At 46.5% G+C, this 19,782-nt stretch overlaps 2 protein-coding genes and 1 long non-coding RNA gene across 5 annotated transcripts in view; 1 reads left to right on the top strand and 2 right to left on the bottom strand.

Moving 5' to 3' along the window:
• The window catches only part of LOC130530932 (BTB/POZ domain-containing protein KCTD16-like), a 9,947-nt gene extending 7,068 nt beyond the window's left edge, over positions 1 to 2,879 (bottom strand). Inside the window, exon 1 of the mRNA XM_057042531.1 lies at positions 1,192 to 2,879. Coding sequence (XP_056898511.1) covers positions 1,192 to 1,999 — 808 coding nt within the window. The 5' untranslated portion in view covers positions 2,000 to 2,879. The remainder of the gene's footprint in view (positions 1 to 1,191) is intronic.
• A 2,146-nt stretch (positions 2,880 to 5,025) lies between these two features.
• On the top strand, positions 5,026 to 19,755 carry nr3c1 (nuclear receptor subfamily 3, group C, member 1 (glucocorticoid receptor)). Of its 3 annotated transcripts, XR_008951949.1 has the most exons (10): positions 5,026 to 5,328; positions 5,920 to 7,100; positions 13,811 to 13,968; positions 14,185 to 14,301; positions 14,417 to 14,701; positions 14,791 to 14,935; positions 15,354 to 15,484; positions 15,590 to 15,747; positions 15,898 to 16,166; positions 19,617 to 19,755. XR_008951949.1 is itself a non-coding variant. In XM_057042525.1 (9 exons), exons 2-9 carry the CDS (start codon positions 5,920 to 5,922, stop codon positions 16,048 to 16,050), a joined length of 2,328 nt encoding a protein of 775 aa, XP_056898505.1. In that variant the 5' UTR covers positions 5,026 to 5,328; the 3' UTR covers positions 16,051 to 19,519. The 3 variants fall into 3 exon arrangements, 2 of the variants coding, with proteins under 2 accessions (XP_056898505.1, XP_056898506.1); XM_057042525.1 differs by lacking the exon at positions 19,617 to 19,755 and having other exon boundaries at positions 15,898 to 19,519; XM_057042526.1 differs by lacking the exons at positions 5,026 to 5,328; positions 19,617 to 19,755 and adding an exon at positions 5,534 to 5,726 and having other exon boundaries at positions 15,898 to 19,519.
• On the bottom strand, positions 7,222 to 8,264 carry LOC130530942 (uncharacterized). The gene is made up of 2 exons (XR_008951952.1): positions 8,033 to 8,264; positions 7,222 to 7,895 (listed from the first exon to the last, which is right to left on the bottom strand). It is a non-coding gene; the product is annotated as an uncharacterized LOC130530942 (long non-coding RNA).
• Positions 19,756 to 19,782: the final 27 nt, after the last annotated feature.

The following is a 19,782-nucleotide window of genomic DNA, read 5'->3' as shown; positions in this document are numbered from 1 at the left end:
CAGTGAATGAGTTTGATAATATATTTCTGCTGCAATAAACTGCACTTGTAAATGCTCAAATGCGGAACAATGATATAGAATGAAACACGCATCAATAGACATCACGTTAAACTATGTGGGTGCCACCATTTCCTGCCAGGGTCTGCAGCAGTGTCCAGGAAGCAAAACTGTCCCGCTGGCTTCCTGTTTTATATGACCAACACGAGCACAGCTCAACAGTTTTTATAGTATCAAATAACTCAAATCGCACTGATTTATGAAACTGTCACTTGAAGATAGAATAGAAACTTTACCTTTGATGATATTGGAAACTAAATTCATGCAGAAATGGTTTCTGGATCATTTGTCATCTATTCAAGACCTTTTGTTCCTTCAGATTTATGACATTATGAAAACATTATAAGTACATTTATATTTCTGCCCTTTTGCGCCTTAAATTTGAAGACATTTTTCATTGCAGTGGACCTGCAATCATACCAATATGTTACTAGTAGATCAATACAGAATGCATTTAGCCTTTATATAATATTAAACATCATTATGCTCTTTGGTACAACCTACTTTTGAAGCACTTGTACTTTCTCCCCAGCAGTTTTAAACATTTGACGCCATGGTTGAAAGGCTCAGGGAATCATCTCTGGCTGACTGGTTCTCATTAACAGCACAATTTGTAAATCATCAACAAAACCATATGTCACGTCTTCACCAGCCCACCTTCAACCATGACCCACCAAATGAGTTCTCTTCACCAGCTCCAATGGGAGCCAAAAAGATGCTCCTTGATACTGACCATATGCTCCGGCCCCTCCTTCACTGGCTAGTGCAACATTTGATGGGAGGGAAGGAAATTATTTCAGAGAACGCAGCAGCACTAATGGTAAATGCTGCTGCCAAGTTGACCTATATTATTCATGAAGCATCACAATCTGAGCAGCAACACATGTTCGCTCATGACGCATGTGGACTTGAAGTACAGCAGCACTGTGACTCAACTCCCCTGAGGGGTGACGGGAACGTTTCCTCTCATCTCGGACCCAAAACGGTTTCCAAGCAGGTCACCGGGTGTATCATGCCTCCTGGTGGCGTGGGGGCAACATAGATCATATACTACGGATTCGTAGTGTCACATAGAACAATTCAATTAAAACGGAAAAGAAAAGAAACACATGGTGACGTTATTGGTTCACTCACGGTAGAAGATGTATTGCGCGTAATTGGACCAGACCCTGTCATCCGCGTAGTGACCAATCGGGGACGCAGCCAGGGACGAGTTGCAGGCCACGATGTAAAAGCCGCTCTCTGACAGCATGTCAAACGCTCTCTCCAGCTGTCTGAACTTGAGGTAAAACCTGCATGTGTATCGGTCCGGTGGTCGGTCCGAATCCCTGTTCTCATTCAGGGCGTCTCCGAAAACTTCTTTGGCGAGGCCAATCCTGCTGCTGATGAAGATCCTTGGCAACTTTTTGGCTTTGGCGTCGCTTTGACCCTCTCTCCCCCCGCCGGCGCACACGCCTTTGAAGGCGACAGTGATGTAGCCGTACCTCCTGTCCAAAGAGTAAGACGAGTAAAACCTCTCGCTGCCCTGCCCGTCGTCAAAATCGCAGCTATATAAGTCGTCTGGGAGCTGTTTCGAATCGTCTGACGATAGAAGTTTGACCAAATCCGGCAACTGAAAGTATTCAGCCTCTCTTTTCAACCTTCCTTTCTCAGGGAAGTGGTCGGGGAGAACGACTTGCTGGTCCCTAAGGTAATCCAAAACGTACCGGAACAGAAACCCATCTCTGTCGATAAAGTAACGTCCTCTAAAGTCCCGGGGTAAGTCGTTGGAGGACCCTTTGTTGTTGGAGAACAGCTTCCCGAGTAGCGAATTTGGAAAGCCTGTCAGCGTGCCATAACGCGTGTAATATACCTGTCCACCAACATTGAGTTCAACGACATCCGACTGCACTGAGTTCTGCTCCTTGGTCACTTGCGTCTTGCAGTTTTCGTTCAGTGCCATTCTTCAAATCTTGAATATCGTTTGGAAATGCAAATATCCCCGGCGATCAGAAGGTGGGATGCCACTGCATGGTGGAAACGCGCTCACACCCAACGCGCAGACCTGATTTGAGCAGTCAGCCGTCGCATCCAGTGTCTCATGGCACACGGTGCAAAGGTATGCGCCTACGAGAGATCATTCAACTCCAAGTGGAAGTGTGCCTGGCTGCGATGCATCTCTTTTCCCCCCGACAAAATCAATTATCGCGACAGCGTCGTATTACACATATCCATTGCTGTGGGTCATCGCCATGACTTTAGAGAAACGTTATCCCGAGCTGAGATTGCACCGACAGCGGGAAAAAAAAAGTTTAAGACAAAAATCGTAGTAAAGTTTTCTGAAAGATTCCCCGCCGCGAGTCTGATTCACCACCTCAACAGTCCATGTTGAACTGAACTGAGCGCGCATACCATCACTCTCTTACTCAAGCATCACTGCAGAAAACTGAGATCTTGCTCAAATCCTGCTCAGAGGATGTCCACTAGAGGATGGTGGACGCTGGACTCCTGCGCGCACAGATCTCTCAAAAAAAACAAAAAAACTGCTGCGTGAGGTTCACGTTTGTTCCGACAGAAGATTTAAGATAACGTTGCTGGTTGCTCTGCGCTTTGCAAGAGAGAGAGGGGAAATAACGTCCCGCGAAACAGTGCCTTACATCATCTTAAAGGAAAATGACATTTGCAGACGACGGTGCAGAAAGATGTGGGTGCGTGTGCGCAGTTTGTCCTGCTTCAGCCCGTCGCGGAGACGGCTGGGTTGTAATGCAGTTCCACCACGCAACGTTACAGTTTTTAATCCCGTCTCCAGAGTCATCACTGGGGGCTTTTGCATTTAAATTTAAAGCTTTTAGCTGACGCGCGCATCGTGACAGATGCACCGGGGGTTAGAACTCATGCAGAGTCTGTTCGGAGACTCGTCTGCAGCGACAACCTGAACAGAAATGGTCATCCGGGGTGCACTGGTTCAATATTTATTCGGATACATTTGCCAATAAAGCTTTAAACATAAGGTGAAATAACCCCAACTTAATCAGAACGACAGTTGCACTCCCCTGTGGGCAACACTATCAGCTGTTTCGCCCGGAATTGGGCGGCTGGATCTGGAACTTGATCCCCTGCGTATCGATTTGACCGATTCCCAGTTCAGCACCAAGGACAGAGCTCGCCCAAGTCACGTGACCTCGGGACAAGGCTCATAAACGGACGGGGTCAAGACAAAACAAATCAATGCACCTATGAATAAGTACGACTTCTCCATCTGAATGAACATACAGCAGGAATTCCTTCATAATGTTGCTAATGTTTTGTTTTGTTTCACCCTGTCATGTTTTTTTCTCAGCTTATTGGAAGGGGATGGGCGGGGATGGGGTGGGGGTTGGGGGGGTTGGGACTTATGTATTATTGCTGGGGCCCGCTGAGTGAATTTGTCATACAGCCGTCAGTATGCTTCACAGTGAAACAAAAATACTTTCGGCTGGAAAATCCAATTTTGAGCTCAAGAGATATTCAGGCATGAATTCAAGCCTTCACAGTACAGTTAAAGACCGGCTACATGGTGGGAATAATAAACAGGCTTGAATTGAGCATATGCTTTTGAAGATGTATAATTGGCACCTGTATAGGCGAATATACTGTTTCTTCAATATATAAGGTGTCTTCTCTCCAATGTCAACCTTGCCATCAGCAGCCTTAACATCAGGTTCAGCCTTGGTACATCTTGTACCTCCCGTGTTTACTTTCCAGCTTGGTTTTTGTGTATTTTTCCAGCTAAGTTGTATTAAATCTGAGGCACTTATTGCTGCGGTACTGAGAGCAGCCTCCATGATGGGAGAGCACCCTTGACTTGTGGTTTTGAGGAGGCAGCGGTCACGCTTTACCCTGTTAATTCTGACGATATTGTGCTGGAGAGGGGTTGCTAAGCAGCCACAGGGGAACGAGTGGGATTCAAACAGTGGGGATTTGCAGAAGTGCAGTCAGAATACTGCTCATGATTTGCTGAGGCTGCTTTCTTTCGCCTAGCTAGAAATTTTGGACCTTTTTATTTTTGATTGTGTGACCTTAACAGTCAAACATCAGATGATAGAGTTGATTGTTCAGATCTTTTTGTGCTGTAGTTGATTTTAGTTGCAACAATTCGAAGACAATTCCTTCTCTGACATGTTTTTGTTTTTGCTTCGCATCATACTTGGTGAGGATTTTCCTCATTCCCTCAAATGGTGCATAATCGTTCATACTCATTGCACTCATCCTCCCATTAGAGACAACTTCCCTGCCTCCTGCATTCACTTTACTTCCTGTTTGTGCAACACGCCCAGGTTAAGTTCTGTCATTCATGCTGGTTCAGCATGAATGTTGTAAGACAGTACGGGTCTGTCTCAATCACAGGGAAACACAATCTTGTCTTGCATTTTGCGTATTTTTGCATTAAGATTGCTACAAATAGTGACATGATGTGGCTTAATGTGTCACATGTATTAAATTGGCGGGGGGGGGGGGGGTATTTTATGTCCAATTATTATTATTATTATTTTTAATAATCTTGCTGGAAATATATAAAAATCTGAAAGTAGCTTTGTTTCTGAATAAATCTATAACAAGTCCAGGGTAAGACCCATGCAACGCAAAAAGTTATGAGAGATTCAGGAGTGGGCAATGTCATACAAATAAAAGGCCAAATTCATGTCCAATCCCAAATAAAGACTACAAACATCTAAATGAATGCCCTCACAATTTCCCCTTTGTCATTGGCTCCATTAACAGCTACTGATCTGCGACGCCTTCTGTAAAAAGGGGTGAAAAATGTTTGCATGGATTTTCAGGTTTGGCCTGTTTTGCTTTTGCACTAATATATGATGCAGACGCGAGTACTGCGGAAGAAAATGCCAGTTCTTGTGAACTTTACGCCCAAACCTGCAAGAGTAACAAACGGCAGTTGCTCGTCTTGACCGGCAGGTGTCGCTGCAGGTCACACAGCGCCCTGCCATGGGGGCGACTCGTCCAGTTCTCCATTTTGTATGTTTTTCCTGGACGTTAAGCGCCTACTTTCCTTACAGTAAGCTGCGAATCGCGGTAACCAGCGTTAACTAGCCCAAAGGATACTTTGCGGCTAGATCTAACCGGCCGACTCGCCAAACCCCCTCAACCCGATCTTTGTGTCGGTGGACGCGGAATAAGCTACGTTACCAGATACCGAGAGGGTGTTAACGTTGCGTGTTTTGGACTGCCACTTTCAACCAAAACAATGTTGACAGACGACCTGTGGACACATACCAACAGCCGCTCATTTCAAGGGTAAATTTGCTATTTTTTAAATTTCGGTTCGAGTTGATGTGTATGGGCCTAACGACTCAAGGCGAATGCCTCAGATCTGTCGCTTTAACACTAAACAAGAAACCATGCCGCTGATATTATGTTAGCTAGCGTGCTAAGCTAACTGTCAACGACATTCGACCGAAATGAGTCACTTTAATTTAGCCGCTAGGCAGCCTACCCAGTCACGCACACGCTAACGCCTGTAAGGTGTTAGTGGTAACGCTGGTTTAAATGGATGGTTTTACAATTTGAAGTGTGGGCACTAGTCGAGAAGCCTGTAGTGTGAACATTTTGGAGAGACGACACTACGCTAATGAGAACGGGTGGCTCTGATTAGCTTGTTTAGCTATCAGCAGCGCGGGCGAAGAACGTTTCTGGTAACTTTGACGAGTCATTTCTTTCCACTTTCGTTAATTATTCTGTGTCAGGGCAACAGTTGGAAAGGTTTACAAATCAAAGTTAAACTATTACCCGGTAAACACATCAGATACTTCTTAGGCGTGTCCTTGCATGTATTTTATACGTCTTTTTTTCCGTGGTAACATACTTTGTTTTCCCCCTCATATAAAGATGGACAAAGATGGAGTGAAGAAAGTAACATACAGGAGAGATGACCCTTTAAGAAAACTGGTCTACACTGAAAGCCCTGAGGAGGGAGGTCTGCTGAAGGTGGCTCCCCATGGTGCCATGTCCATCACATCTGCCACACCGAGCCAGTTGCTGCAGCCAGGACAAGTGTCCAACGGCCTCGGGAACAGTTCCTTCCCAGAAGAGCTCGCGCCTGGGACTGCAAACGTATCCCACTTGTCGGAAAACCCGGAGATCAAGGGTCTGACCAAAGATCAGAAACTTCAGGAGCAGCAGTTGTGTTTCCTACACACGTCCACGTCCCTCGGGGGTCAAATTTTAAGGGAAAGCCTCCCCCAGTTGGAGGCCAATACCATAGATGGTACACAGTCCTCCATGGATTCGCTTATTGGGGGGTCAGATCCTAACTTCTTCCCAATGAAGACAGATGATTTCTCCATGGATAAAGGAGACCAGGACCCCATTGAGATCGATCCTTCCTTTGAGCCCATTAGAAAAGATGGAGATGTGCATCAGAAACTCTTCAGTGACAATACCTTGGACCTGCTCCAAGACTTTGAGCTCATTGGATCCCCCTCTGATTTTTATGTGGGAGATGATGCTTTGCTTTACTCTCTGGCAGAAGATTCCCTGCTTGGGGACGTTAGCTCCGAGAAGGACCTCAAGTCTATTGTTGTAGAGGGTGTCGCTGGCAGTGAAGCCCTCTCTGCCTTGAATGGCAGCAACATATTAAGTCCAGACCAGTCAAGCATATCTACAACAGCCTCCTTAACGCCTTCCCCCGCTCTGTCTGTAGTAGTGAAGAAGGAAAAGGATGCCGACTTTATCCAGCTGCACACCCCAGGTGTGATCAAAGAGGAGAAAACGTCCCCCGGCCAGAATTACTGCCAGATGAGCAGCGCATCCTCCCCAGAAATGCTCAGCTCCATCATCTCTGTCTGTGGGGTCAGCACCTCCGGAGGACAGAGTTACCACTTTGGAGTCAGCCCCAGCAGCGGCGAAGCTCAGCAGCAGCGGAATCAGAACCAGAAGCCAGTGTCCAACCAGTATCTACCTGTCACCACCCTGAGCGGGGCCTGGAGCCGAGAAGGGGAGAACGCTGCAGTCCACAAGGTTGCCGAGGCTTTCTCCAGGTCCCCTTCATACCCCATCTGCTTTACCAGGTGAGACCTGAGCAGAATGAGGCCGCCGTTGAGGTTGTGGTTCGGTTAGAGTGGTTAGAGAGGCGATCCGCCAGTCCCACCAGCACATAGTTTACTGTACAAGGGGTTTAGTTTGGGCCACTTTGTCACTGCCGGGTTTGATTTGATACTAAATTAGTTCCATTGTCTTGGGTTCTGAGATTCAAATTGTTTTCTTTAAATGTGTGAAGTGGTGGTTAATTTATGACCGTTTGTGTCACTTATTGTTTCGTCCAGTCAAATATTTCCTGCTTGCAGCTCCTGAACCATGAATAATCCACTGTGAGTTACAGCTGACAGTTGAGGCCCCGGCGCTGAGAAAAGAACTGACTTTAACGGTCTGCAGGCTTGTCTTTCACGTCTGGCTGGAGGTTCAACGTTACTTCAAAGTAAAACCAAAAATATGCCAGTGAAACACCGTTGGCTTTAAAAAAAAAAAAAAATCACGAGTAGACAGTTGGCTTTAAAAGATTAGTTGGACAGAATTTGCAGCTTCAAATGAAGTTTTGAATTTCTTCGAGTGGACACGTTTCCTTCAACAACAGGAAGAGGCCTTTATTCCAGACGCTTGGACCAGAGTTGGTTCTGTGCTCTCCTCTGTTCAAATGAGGTGTTCCCAGCTCTGTTGTGACCTCTTGGTTGAACGTTCTTGATGGGAACACGAGGCCCCACAAAGTATCCTTGTGTGCAGTTGCTGCTGCTCCAGCTGTGCTGAAGTGGAGCTTCTTCTACCGGCCTTTGGACTCTTTTACTCGCAGTATCAGGCAGAGCTTTGGCCTATGAACAAAGGGAAAGTGCTTTTCTCATAAGAACAAATGATAAAAGGAAGCATATCTACATGTATAGAAACCACGTGGCTCCGTTTTTCCTGTTTTCTTGGGATGGCGTGAGTAAATATAGCCTCGTATGTTCACCGTGGCTTCGTGGTGGTTGGTAAGCAACTTAATTTCCCGTTAATAACGAGTGTGATTTCCTTGTGACGCCTCCTCGTGCCAGCATTAGACATTCAGTGGGTTGAAATGAGCTGAAGCGGGGGGCACATTGGGCCCGTGGTGGCGCGGCGGTTGCGTGGCGGTTTGCACCGGATCATCACTTCCAGCTTCTCACGCAACACTGGCTGCTTCTGCTTTCTGCTGTCGCCGAGACCGTCTCCCTTGCATGTCAGCGCATAACATTACTCAGAGTTCTTGCATCAGCTGCAACGTGCAAGATAAGCAGCTATCTTGGTGTGTTCAGTGCAGCAGCCTTCCTCGTTATGAGGCTCCTTCTGAGGGAAACGCTCCTCAAGCCTTTTCTTTTTCCATCTTCGGGGAGATTTGCATTGGAACGCACTGGTGAGCCCGCCGGACGCTGACGGCGGATGAAATGTGGCGTCTGCGCACACACGAACTGTTCGGTAGCAGCTGGAAGACGCGGAGATAAGGAAATCTCAATCTGGTACCACTCAAACTTCAGAAATATCTCGGCGAACCGCGTGAGCAGTCGATGCGAGTGCCCAGCCCTGAAATCCCATTTCTGACCACGTCAGCACGGGGCCACATGGCGGACGAGGAGGGACAGGGTCTTTCCAACGAAGCAACAGTCCCCGTCTGACAGAAAACAGGAAGTCGCATTAATACCCCGGTGTAATCGCATACCTCAGCCTCGCAGCTTCGGTTTCTGCCCAGCCTGGAAAAGCGTTTATGAGCAGCGATCTTAATAAAGGCTGGCCCACATCTCGTGCTTCTGGCTTAACCCGGGGCCGGTCGGGTGCCACAGGGGAGCTTTGCCGACATAATAAAGGTCGTGCCGCATATGATCTATAAAAACGTTTCATTACGCTGGAGGAATTTCTTGGAGGCCTTGGGCTCGCTTGTGTGCATCGGAGGAACAGTGTTTGCGGGAGCCATAAACCCGGCCGACCCGAGTCCCTCTCACTTTGGGACAGAGCAGCATTGTTCAGGGCTGTGGTCTCATCACCTTTGCAGAAAGAAAAAGGCTTTTCCTTTTTCAAATGTGACTTATTCAGCTTTTTCCTTCTTTTGGCACATGAGTGGAGATGCACTCGTGACCCGGGTTGATACAAGGCACAAAAGCTCTTTTGTCGTTTTCGTGTATTTTCACCCAAATGCTATTTATTTTCTACCCATGGCGTTCCCCAGATTCACGCTGGGAGCTGGATCGTGTACCGGGTTGACACCCTAGTCCAGGGGTGGGCAAACATTTTGATTCGTGGGCCACAATGGGTTCTAACATTTGACAAAGGGGCCGGACCAGGAGCAGATGGATGGATGGAGTGCTTTGGTAACCTCACCTCATTGGAGAAAAAATACACATCTTGGGATATGGAGAAAACATGTGCTTTAATTTCAAATGAAAATGAAGAGAAGCATTACAACAAAATATCTGACTTTGGAATGAGTCTTAAAACATTTAAAATCAAATGAATAAAATGTGCCTTTTTAAAGCACTGAAAGTTCTGTTATCCTTCAGGATATCACCATCACTCTCCTCCTGACTGTCTTTTTTCTAGTGGGAAAACACCAGAATTGCAGTGAAAATTTAACATTAACAAGGTTTATTCATTTAATTTTTCAAGTTTGGCGGGCTGGATTAAAACGTTTAACGGGCCGCGTGTGGCCCCCGGGCCTTAGTTTGCCCATGCCTGCCCTAGTCCGTCCCAGCAGACGCTCGTACGGAGGGCTGAATTAGAGTCTCCAAGCGTGCTTGTCTGTGGACCGTGTGGGGTAACTGGGGTACATGGAGAGAAGCCCCGAGGAGCCGTGAAGACCATAGGAGCCCACACAGAGGAGCTGAGGCCAGCTTAATGAGTTCAACCCCCTGCGTTCGTTACATGTGATACAACGTTTTCATAGCTGAAACGTTTCAGTTGTTCGGGGTAAACGGAGCCAGGACAGAGGCAGGTCATAAAAACATGACTCTGTTGACCCTTAGACCTTCTTTCCCGTCCGTTCCAACCAGTGACGGTAAATCTTGCTCGATTATTGCCCAGCTCAGTCTACATGTGCAGCCAGACGCGACGATCTCCCTCCTGCCTTTGTATTTTTAGCATGTTGCTGCTCTGTAGCGCTCAGGTCGGTGCTCCGCTTCACTCTCGTTCCCCGTTTGTCCTCTGTTTTAGCTTCCTGCAAACAAGGGCCGACCTTGACTGTTAGCAGCAGCTTTCAGCGGCTGTAAATCACCTTTTATGGTCTCGCTGTTGTGTGTACGCGTCATGTATGTTTGTTAGCTGTGTGAGTAGGTGTGCACATTTGTGTGTGTGTGTGTGTGTGTGGGTGTGTCATGAGTGCTGCAGCAGGCAGCCAGCCATAAATTTCTCACTCTCCTGACCTACTTTGCTTCCCGCCTTCCCACAGCTGGCGTCGACCGAACACATCAGATCAAATGCCAGCCATTCCAATCACTTCTGCATGACTACCACATTCTCCTTCAGTTGCTTGGTTTCTTTCTTTTTTTACAATTAGGATTTATTTTGTTTTGACATCAAAGAGGCTTATAGAAGTTTCCCACAGCTAGGTTTTCTTTTGGGGGGGGGGTCCGATTTTACTTTTGCGTTACGGCAACTGAGTCAGCAAAGGCGAACTCTGCTTTTGAGCTCAAAGTGTTGCACAAAGTAACAGCAGCAAGTCTGTATTTTACAGGCTTATATGGAGCCTCACACCTACGCACAAGTCACAAAAGGCTTCTATAATGGAAACTCGTATGCAGAGTCAAATTCCATGGAGGTTTTTCTCATCTGGCGGTTGTGGGCTTGGTTAAGTCTTTGGTTTCTGATGTCAAAAGCATATTAATAGTCACTGAACTGATCTACACATAAAATGTCTGTTTCTGGAGGTGCTGCTTTAAGAGCGACCGTGCACGATTAACAGATAAATGTCCTGTGATCACCTGTAACATGGGCCAAAAATTGCCCAGCAGTTGACTGCAGTATAAAACAGTTGGAATGCATGTTGTCGGTAGTATTGCGCTCCTTCTGATTTAAAGGATCGTACGAGATCGTGCAGATATTTTAGAGAAGTCCAGCCGCGTCTGGAGCCAAACAAAGGCGGTCTTTGAACTCCATTGTACAGCAGCACCGTTGTTCGCATGCGAGTATGATTCAGAGCGTGCACACAAGTTCCCTCCTCCTATTTTTGTGGTTTTAACCCTGGGGAAGAGCACTTCCTTTACAACACTCCTCTGCTCCCCTCCTTAAAGAGTGCAGAGATGGATGTTTGTCTAACGATGAGCACTATTTACATGTGTTTACCTCATTTAGGAGGCTACTAACGGTTACTCCAGTTCATGTACTCTACATAGGATGTTTGGCAAGTGTGGACACTAGCATGAAAGGTGAATTCTGAACCGTGCTTCAACCCAAACTACTAACTGCTCCTCTCGACCACTGGCACCTCACGCTACTTGTGACACTCACGACTAAGAGTGGATTATGAAACGTTAAGCGGGGCACTGGGCCACTGGCATTATCGTCACTGCACGAAGCAGCTTGCCTCATTAAAGCCCCGGCCGATTGATCACACGCCTACAGACGCAAGCGTTTAGCTCTCTCTCGTGGAAGCCAAAGCCCGTCTCAGGGCGTCTGTCCACGGGCTCTGAACGATAGTAAACTCTGAGGGAATGCGAGAACTTCCTGTCGAGGTTGAGCTCTCATGACATATGGTTTTACAAAGAGGAAATACTGTCTCCGCAGATTGCTTTGCAGTCACACTGATTTCTGGACAAAAGCACCTTTGTAACGTCTATATCTTAAAGCTCCGACGCGTCCTCGTCCACCCTGCGGTGTTGGAAAACACGCAGCAGCTGCACTAATTGGATTTGATCCTGTAGCCTAAAGCCGTGTAGTAATGCTGTCCTGTTTACACCGTCCCAGGATGACGGTGAAGGACGAAGCCATCAGCCCTCCTCACCTCTGACATTATTCCGACCACTCTTCATTTATCAGCCTCCTCCGCCCACCAAGGTTGTGTGAGCTACCCCCCCCCCCCAGTAGCCCCCCCAAAAACAGCTCTATGTCATCATAAAATCAGTATTTTCAGCAGCTTTTGCCGTTATTTATCACAGATCTCAGTCTCTGCATGCTCCTGCATGCTCCCTGAGTAGCTGAGGAAACCCCCACATAAATCTGTGGACGATACAGATGGCCCACGGCTTACATCATCGCCGTCGCACAGCTTTTATTCGAGCGTATTTACCAAACGGCCATTCAGCCAGTCTGCTGCTCTTTGTGGCAGCTACGGGAAGAAAAAAAAAAATCCGAAACGGCACGGAAATAAAACATATTATCCCAACACAATTACTCGTTCAACGCAGCACATTAACACTTAAAGTGTTAAAAACAGGGACTAAAAGGATTGCTTTGGTGTGCTCTTGAAGATATTAGCACCGTTCTTAAGTGTAACTAACGCCCTAGCTGAGAGCATATTTGAACCATACAGTTTTGTGTTAAAGGGTGGGCGGGGCACGCTTCACAGTGGAGGACAACAGTGGCCCTTAAGCGTTTGGGTGAGGGGGACTGCAGATGTGGAGGGCTCTCTGGGGGGATCCAAATACCTGCTTTTACTGCTTTGCACTGCGATGGTGAATGTCGGCGTGGCAGAGCAGCATAGAAAAACACATGGAACTGCTCCTACAGCTCTGAGGCTGCTGCTAAACCACAGTAGGCTGACAGATGCTAAGCTATTGTCTACAACCGCCCCTCACTATTGTCTGTTATTGATATCCCAAACGTGCACAGGCTGTCATTGGGAGGGCTGAATCGCAGAGGGAAGGGAAAAAACTAATAAAAATTGATGCTTTGATTATTTATTATTGATTATTTTAATTATGGCCTACATTTTGTATGGATTTTATGACGGTCTGAGAAAGCAAGCCATCTTTGAGCGGAAGTAGCATGACCTTTAAATCCTTAATCCTTTAAATGAAACCCATTTTTGGAATTTCACCTGTCTGTACTGGTGCAGAACGGGTGATCAGAGGTGTGTTCCAAGCTCTCAGCTCTGTCCTGACGGTGTTCTGATGGCTCATCCTGCTCTTGTTTTTCCCTGTCTGATCATACAGCCTGCTGTTTCCCTCATCTTTCCACACCCTGCATCACTCACCGACAGCTCAGGAGTTGAATTGTTTTCTTATTACTACCTCGGTGATGTATCACTTGCTGGAGGCTGCAATGGGGCGTTAACGTGCAACAACACTTCTGCCGTTATAAATGCTTTTATATATACATGTATATTGCTCTGGCAGAGGTATAAATATACCAACAGGCAGACACAGACTTGGCCCCACTTCTGCTGCTCAGTATCCTCTCCATGTGGGTGTGGTAGCTTCTGTGATCACTGGGTTAAAAAAGAGGTGTTGACCCGAGAAGCTCCGCTCCTGTAATGCTCGACTCCCCCCAGCGGCCGGATACGGGAAGTACAGCTGGCGGAAACGCTTGCGGTTCAATCAAAGAAAAAAGGTTGCGTCATGACAACCACTGGATTTAGGAAGTGACCACAAATTGCAGATCATTTTGTCTTTTAAAGCCCAAATGGTTACAAGGGCCTTACTTGACTTACTGCTCATAAAGGCACACGTAAGGAAGCTCAGGGGGTATATTTCTATACCTCGACTAGATTTCACAATGCTTTTGAACAAAATTGAATATGTAATGTTTTTAATTTCGGTCCATATTATTTTTCCCCCTCTTTCACCAGTTCCACCAACAGACAGGAAGGTGTCACTGCGACGTCAACTGTGCAGGGAAAGAGTGGGAGTAAAATCTGCGTGGTTTGCTCTGATGAGGCGTCAGGTTGTCACTACGGAGTTCTCACCTGCGGGAGCTGCAAGGTCTTCTTCAAAAGAGCAGTCGAAGGTAGGAGTACACCGCTCTGCTCGCGTTGGGGGGCTGTGATGAATTAGTGCCACGTTCACATTCTCAACCGCTGAAGCCGTTTGTAGTTGTAGGTTTGAGCCATAATCATTTCAAAGTGAAGGATGATGTTACAGTTAATGAGGTTTTTCCCTCCCTGAAGTGTTTGCTACATTGATGAAGGTAAACATATTAATCTGACTCCTCTGTGCACCTCAGGACAGCATAATTACTTGTGTGCTGGGAGAAATGACTGCATAATAGACAAGATCAGGAGAAAGAACTGCCCAGCATGCCGCTTCCGCAAGTGTCTGATGGCTGGCATGAACCTGGAAGGTAATTATTAACCGCCCGACCAATGTTATTTTTAGATTTTTATCACTTTATCTACATCCTCATCTTCCCCTCTGCTTCACAAAAACACTGTTTTCTATGTTTTTTTCCTGTGCAGCACGTAAAACTAAGAAGCTGAACCGGCTGAAGGGGGTCCAGCAGAGCAACCCGCCCAAGCCCACGACGCCTTGTCTTCCTGTGGAGCCTTGCTCACTCGTACCCAAGTGCATGCCCCAGCTCGTTCCCACCATGTTGTCCCTGCTGAAAGCCATCGAGCCGGAGACCATCTACGCTGGCTATGACAGCACCGTGCCAGACACATCCACCCGCCTCATGACCACGCTCAACAGACTGGGAGGTCAGCAGGTCATTTCTGCTGTCAAGTGGGCCAAAGCTCTCCCAGGTTGGTGTACCCTGGTGGTGTACTCTGTGTGTCATCTAGACCCTGGTGTCGTCTGCTTCATTGATTGAAGCTTCTGTTCTTCCCCGCAGGGTTCAGGAACCTGCACCTGGATGATCAGATGACTCTGTTGCAGTACTCCTGGCTCTTCCTCATGTCTTTCAGTCTGGGCTGGAGGTCTTACCAGCAGTGTAACGGGAACATGCTTTGCTTTGCACCAGACCTGGTCATAAATGAGTACGTATAGTCCACCTTCTTGAGCAGTACAGTGGTCCAGGGTTAGTCTTTCTTCTCTGAGCTGAGTATTGATTTGTATGTTTTCCTCCATCGCTCAGCATCCCGTCTGTTTATTTACTGCGTCCCGCTGAAGGTCCCGGCTCCAGACTCTGTCAGCTGTCAGTGTTAATCAGTGTTTCGTGACTCACCGACTCTGTCTGCAAACGGTCCTCTGAATGTAGTCCGCTGTTGGCACGGCGACAGGCGTTCACGTTTTCCCTTTTTAATACCATGTTGTTCTTTGTTAACCGCCAAGTCAGTGGTGTTTTTAATTACGATGAAGCGATTGGTTTCATGAGGAGCACGGCAGCATTTTAGTGACTGGGGGAGGTTGGGTTGAGTTTTAGAAGCAGTTGCTGAATGTTTGCCTTTCCTCCAGGGAGCGGATGAAGCTACCCTACATGGCTGACCAGTGCGAGCAGATGCTGAAGATTTCCAGTGAGTTTGTTCGTCTGCAGGTCTCCCACGACGAGTACCTGTGCATGAAGGTCCTGTTGCTTCTCAGCACAGGTGAGCGAAGGCGGCACGTCTCCACACCCTGGTAACTGAAGGACAACCACACTTTTTGCTGTTATTAACACTTGAAGTTGCTCTTTTGCCCGTCTTCTCCTGCAGTGCCAAAAGACGGCTTAAAGAGCCAGGCGGTGTTTGACGACATCCGCATGTCCTACATCAAGGAGCTGGGGAAAGCCATCGTGAAGCGCGAACAGAACTCCAGCCAGAACTGGCAGCGTTTCTATCAGCTCACCAAGCTGCTGGATTCCATGCATGAGGTACGGAGGCTGAGCACGTCATGCAGGCAAAACTCGTCCTTCATCATCAGCCTAATCGGCAGCGGATGGTTATTAATTCTCCACAATTTGCCTGATCTATTGACAACATTTGGCATTGAGTCTCCTGTTTTCCCCTCTGTGTGTCTGCAGATGGTTGGAGGGCTTCTCAGCTTCTGCTTCTACACCTTTGTGAATAAGTCCCTGAGTGTAGAGTTTCCAGAAATGTTGGCAGAGATCATCAGCAACCAGTTACCAAAATTCAAGGCCGGGAGCATCAAGCCGCTCCTGTTCCACCAGAGATGACTGTAACACAATGCCTTAAAAATCCCACCGCATCACCTCACCCCCACCCCCACCACTCCACTGGCAGGAGAGCGATGAAGAGTGACTGGGCATCAGTGGAGTGATGCTCAGAGCGGGTATGCAACATTAGCAGAGTAAGCTACCGGCTCGGGCTGAGAGACCGGAGATGTTTTAGTAGAAACCAAATGGCGAGCACAGAGGTTAAATGGAGCAGGCTAAGATGTAGTGTTTGACATTAGGAAATGTTTGTAGGATAATTGCTATCTCAGAGAAACATAGGCTTAACATCAGTGTCAGCTCAGGTTTCCTCCCTGCCAATCCAGACAAATATCTAAAATAATCGACTCTGTACAGGTTCTGAGAGTATTTTCTACTGTTTCAAATTGTAACAGTTTATACAGTTTTCCAAGATGCCATTACCTTGGAAGGTATCAGTGTCGCTCTTTCCTTACTTTAAATAGGCTTTTTCAGTGTAAGTTCTTTTAGTTTTTGTAGATTATAGGTAAATGTTTATCTGTCACATGGTAAATATATATTTCAGTGCAGTGATCCAGGAGATGAGACATTTCTGTCAGTGCAGTTTACTGACCAGGCGCCATTTTAAGGATGATTTCTCCCACAAGCTGACCTCTTCTAGGTTTACACACGTCTGCTATGAAAAAAGGGAAAAAATGTGCCTTTTTTGCTTCAGATATTATCGCAGCCATTTCTTCTACCTGCTCCAAGTGTGGTCTACCTGAATCGTACACTGATTGTACCTTCCTCTATTCCATGCAGTTGTAACTTTTCCTTTTTTCAATGACAGTGTTTAACTTTAGAGGCGGGACCCTGGTCCATCCTGTGTGCAGAATTGATCTTTATATACACTTAATACACGCACCAACACACACACACACACACACACACACTCAGCTCCTTAAGTGCGATTTGAGCTCCATAATACCCTGCTAAAGGCTTTAAAAGACTGTTATGCTGTTCCAGTCTTTTTGATTTTAGATGTCGGAGAGTTTATTCTAGTGGGAAATGGCCTGTTTTGATGTTTATTTTAGCTCGTAGCCCTCCTTCCCCCACCGTCTAAAAATGGATTGTGATAAATACCTGCGTCTACCAATCATAGCTGTTTTAATGTGTTTTCAGTTTTGCCGTTTTTAGTTCATCATGTGGTTGAAACCGAACCTCCCACAAGTTTCTATTTTATAACTGACAGGCCTGTAGTTGCTTATTCTGCTCCTACATAATCTCATTGGGCATTATATCTTTATACTAATCATCTCATTTGGTAAATCATTGAAACATATGCATCACTCTATTTATTACGGAAACATTTTTAATAGTGAGTAATGTGCTTGTTTGCTTTCCCGTGCAGAGATTGATGCCACCATCACGTGTGCACTGTAAACATCCAGCTGTCGTTTAGCTTTGGGCCACTGCAGATCCGTTTTATCTGGAATCAGGTGATTATTGATAGGTTATGAGCCTAACTTTGTCCTCTTGTGCCAGAACACAGGGTGTGGAAAGGTTCGTCATTGGCATTTTATTGGAATGGTGCAGTGTTAGTCCCTGAGTGCATGTGTTTAAATCACAAATCATGTTCATGCTAAATATGCTACTCTTTTTTTTTAATTGAGTTTAATTGAATTCAGCTTTTATGCAAAGCTAACGGGGTGCTCTAGTTTCATATTTCATATGTGAGAGTGGTCTCGGGCATCTAAATCTCAACAAGAAAGTAAAAAAGCATATTTGAGAACCAGCACTGTCCTGAACACAGCCACAGCCACTAAAAAGAGTAACAAAATACAGGAGTCAAAGAGAGGACTGGTAAATGAAAGAGCTGTCACCCCCAGGAGTTACATGCGCTCATCTCTCTAGATCTGGTGTGTGATTGACAGCCTGTGTTGCAGGGCCAGCATGTTGTTACCAGCTGCTGCGGACTTTCACCCCTTTCAACCTTTGCTCTTGTGAGCCCATTGACTATGTATCTTAACTAAATTTGCACCTTTATATTTTTTAATTGAGCCCCTTCGATATTTTAAGCACTTGGCATTTGTCATCTTGTGAAGTCGCCGCGGTGAAAGTGTAGCAGCGCCGCGCCGCGAGGCAGGAAGAGCCAACCCTCTGGGAACAGTATCGGTGCCAAACTGTTCATTTGGCGTTCAGGGATGCTTAGATGTCGACCAGTGTTGAGATCATATAGTATTAAGATTTATTCTGACCACCAGATCAAAACTGATCCAGAAACAAAAGGAAAATCAGGGTCGTGCAGGAACTGAATTGTAACACGGCATCATTAGATGCTTCACCGCCACGTCGTCTGTATGTGTTTACGCTCATTAGTAGGAAATGATCCAGGTTATGATATAAACCCAAGCAGCATCCGAGTGCTGACTGGTGCATTTAATGTCACGTAGAAAAGCTGTCCCATCCCTCACGCGTGCTGAACCTCTTTCACTCATGTCTCGTGTTGGTGTCCTCCAAAACGCCGCCAGGTTACGTGAGCTGCTTTACCGTGGCCGTACACGGTGCACAGGTCACCCCTGGGTTACTTTCACATTCAGTGTATTCAGAACCACTGCTGCTACTCACCGCTCAGACAGGGACAGTTGCCAAGCCTAGCGGCGCCCCTCCAGACGTCTCCCCACTCAGCCCAGTTTGAGGAGACCCAAATATGCAATAGAAAGGATAATCCACCACTATGGAGTGCCAGGTGTGGTTTCTTCCTCTTGTTTATTTCCAACTATAAGCTATTTTCATACAGGAGTTTCACATTTAGCGTTTCTGCAGGACAGATTTATTTTTCCAGGTAACACTTATTCAGTTGTCGGTCTTCTGCACAGTAAAACTTGTCTGATGTAAGACTACAAGGTGACCAAAGCGAGACAAATCCAGTATATGTCAAGGTGAACTAAGTAGCTCGACGACCCCTTTTTTAATAGGTTCCTTTTTACTCTAACAGAAAGGCTTTGGTCAGAATGTGTAATACTGTGAATGGGGGAGGGAGCCGGACTTTTTCACAACGCAAACTGTTTGTGAAAGTAATCAACCAGCTTGAATCTAAAAAAAAAAAGAAAAAAAAAAGATTTGCACTACCCAAATATTGTTTGAAAATCTATTTTGTATAAAACATATGCAGACATTAACTTTTGAGAATAATCAAGGGCAGAACCTATTTCACTGGTATATGCTTCTCTAGACAAATTGAATATGTACATATATCTGTGATGTAATTGTCTCCGGATGGTAGTCATGTTTTGGGGATACCTTCCCTCTGTTATTTCTCTTCTGTCTTGTGACATCAAATGATCTGACCGTGTCCTTTGTGTGGTACTTCTCCGATGCGGACCTGTAAATCGTTGTTCACCAGATTTAATCCCAGCGCAACAGTGACTGAAGCGGTAAAAATCCTTGTCAGACACTTTCCCATGATCACACCTCGCACCTGTTCATCAAATAAAAGCGCTTTCCATTCTGACGCTGCGTCTGCATCTTTATTAAGCGTCTGGCTTCTCTTGTCATGATGGATTTTGTAGTTAGTTTTTATAAGACGACTAATGTTCGTTTCCGGGCAGTGGTCCCTCAAGGACGCCGCTCCATTACAGGAGTCGGGAACGCGCCTCCGCTCCATCCTGTGCTCGGCCGCGAGCTTGTAGACACCTGACCACTGCAGGGGGACACAACCCTCTTATTGCCCCGCGGAGACATCCAGGATCCCCCGGTTGGATACGAGGCTGCGGA

This window comes from Takifugu flavidus, chromosome 9 (assembly GCF_003711565.1).
Source record: "Takifugu flavidus isolate HTHZ2018 chromosome 9, ASM371156v2, whole genome shotgun sequence".
NCBI lineage: Eukaryota > Metazoa > Chordata > Actinopteri > Tetraodontiformes > Tetraodontidae > Takifugu > Takifugu flavidus.
The sequence above is the reverse complement of the archived record's forward strand: the minus strand, read 5'-3'. Positions and strand labels throughout refer to the sequence as shown.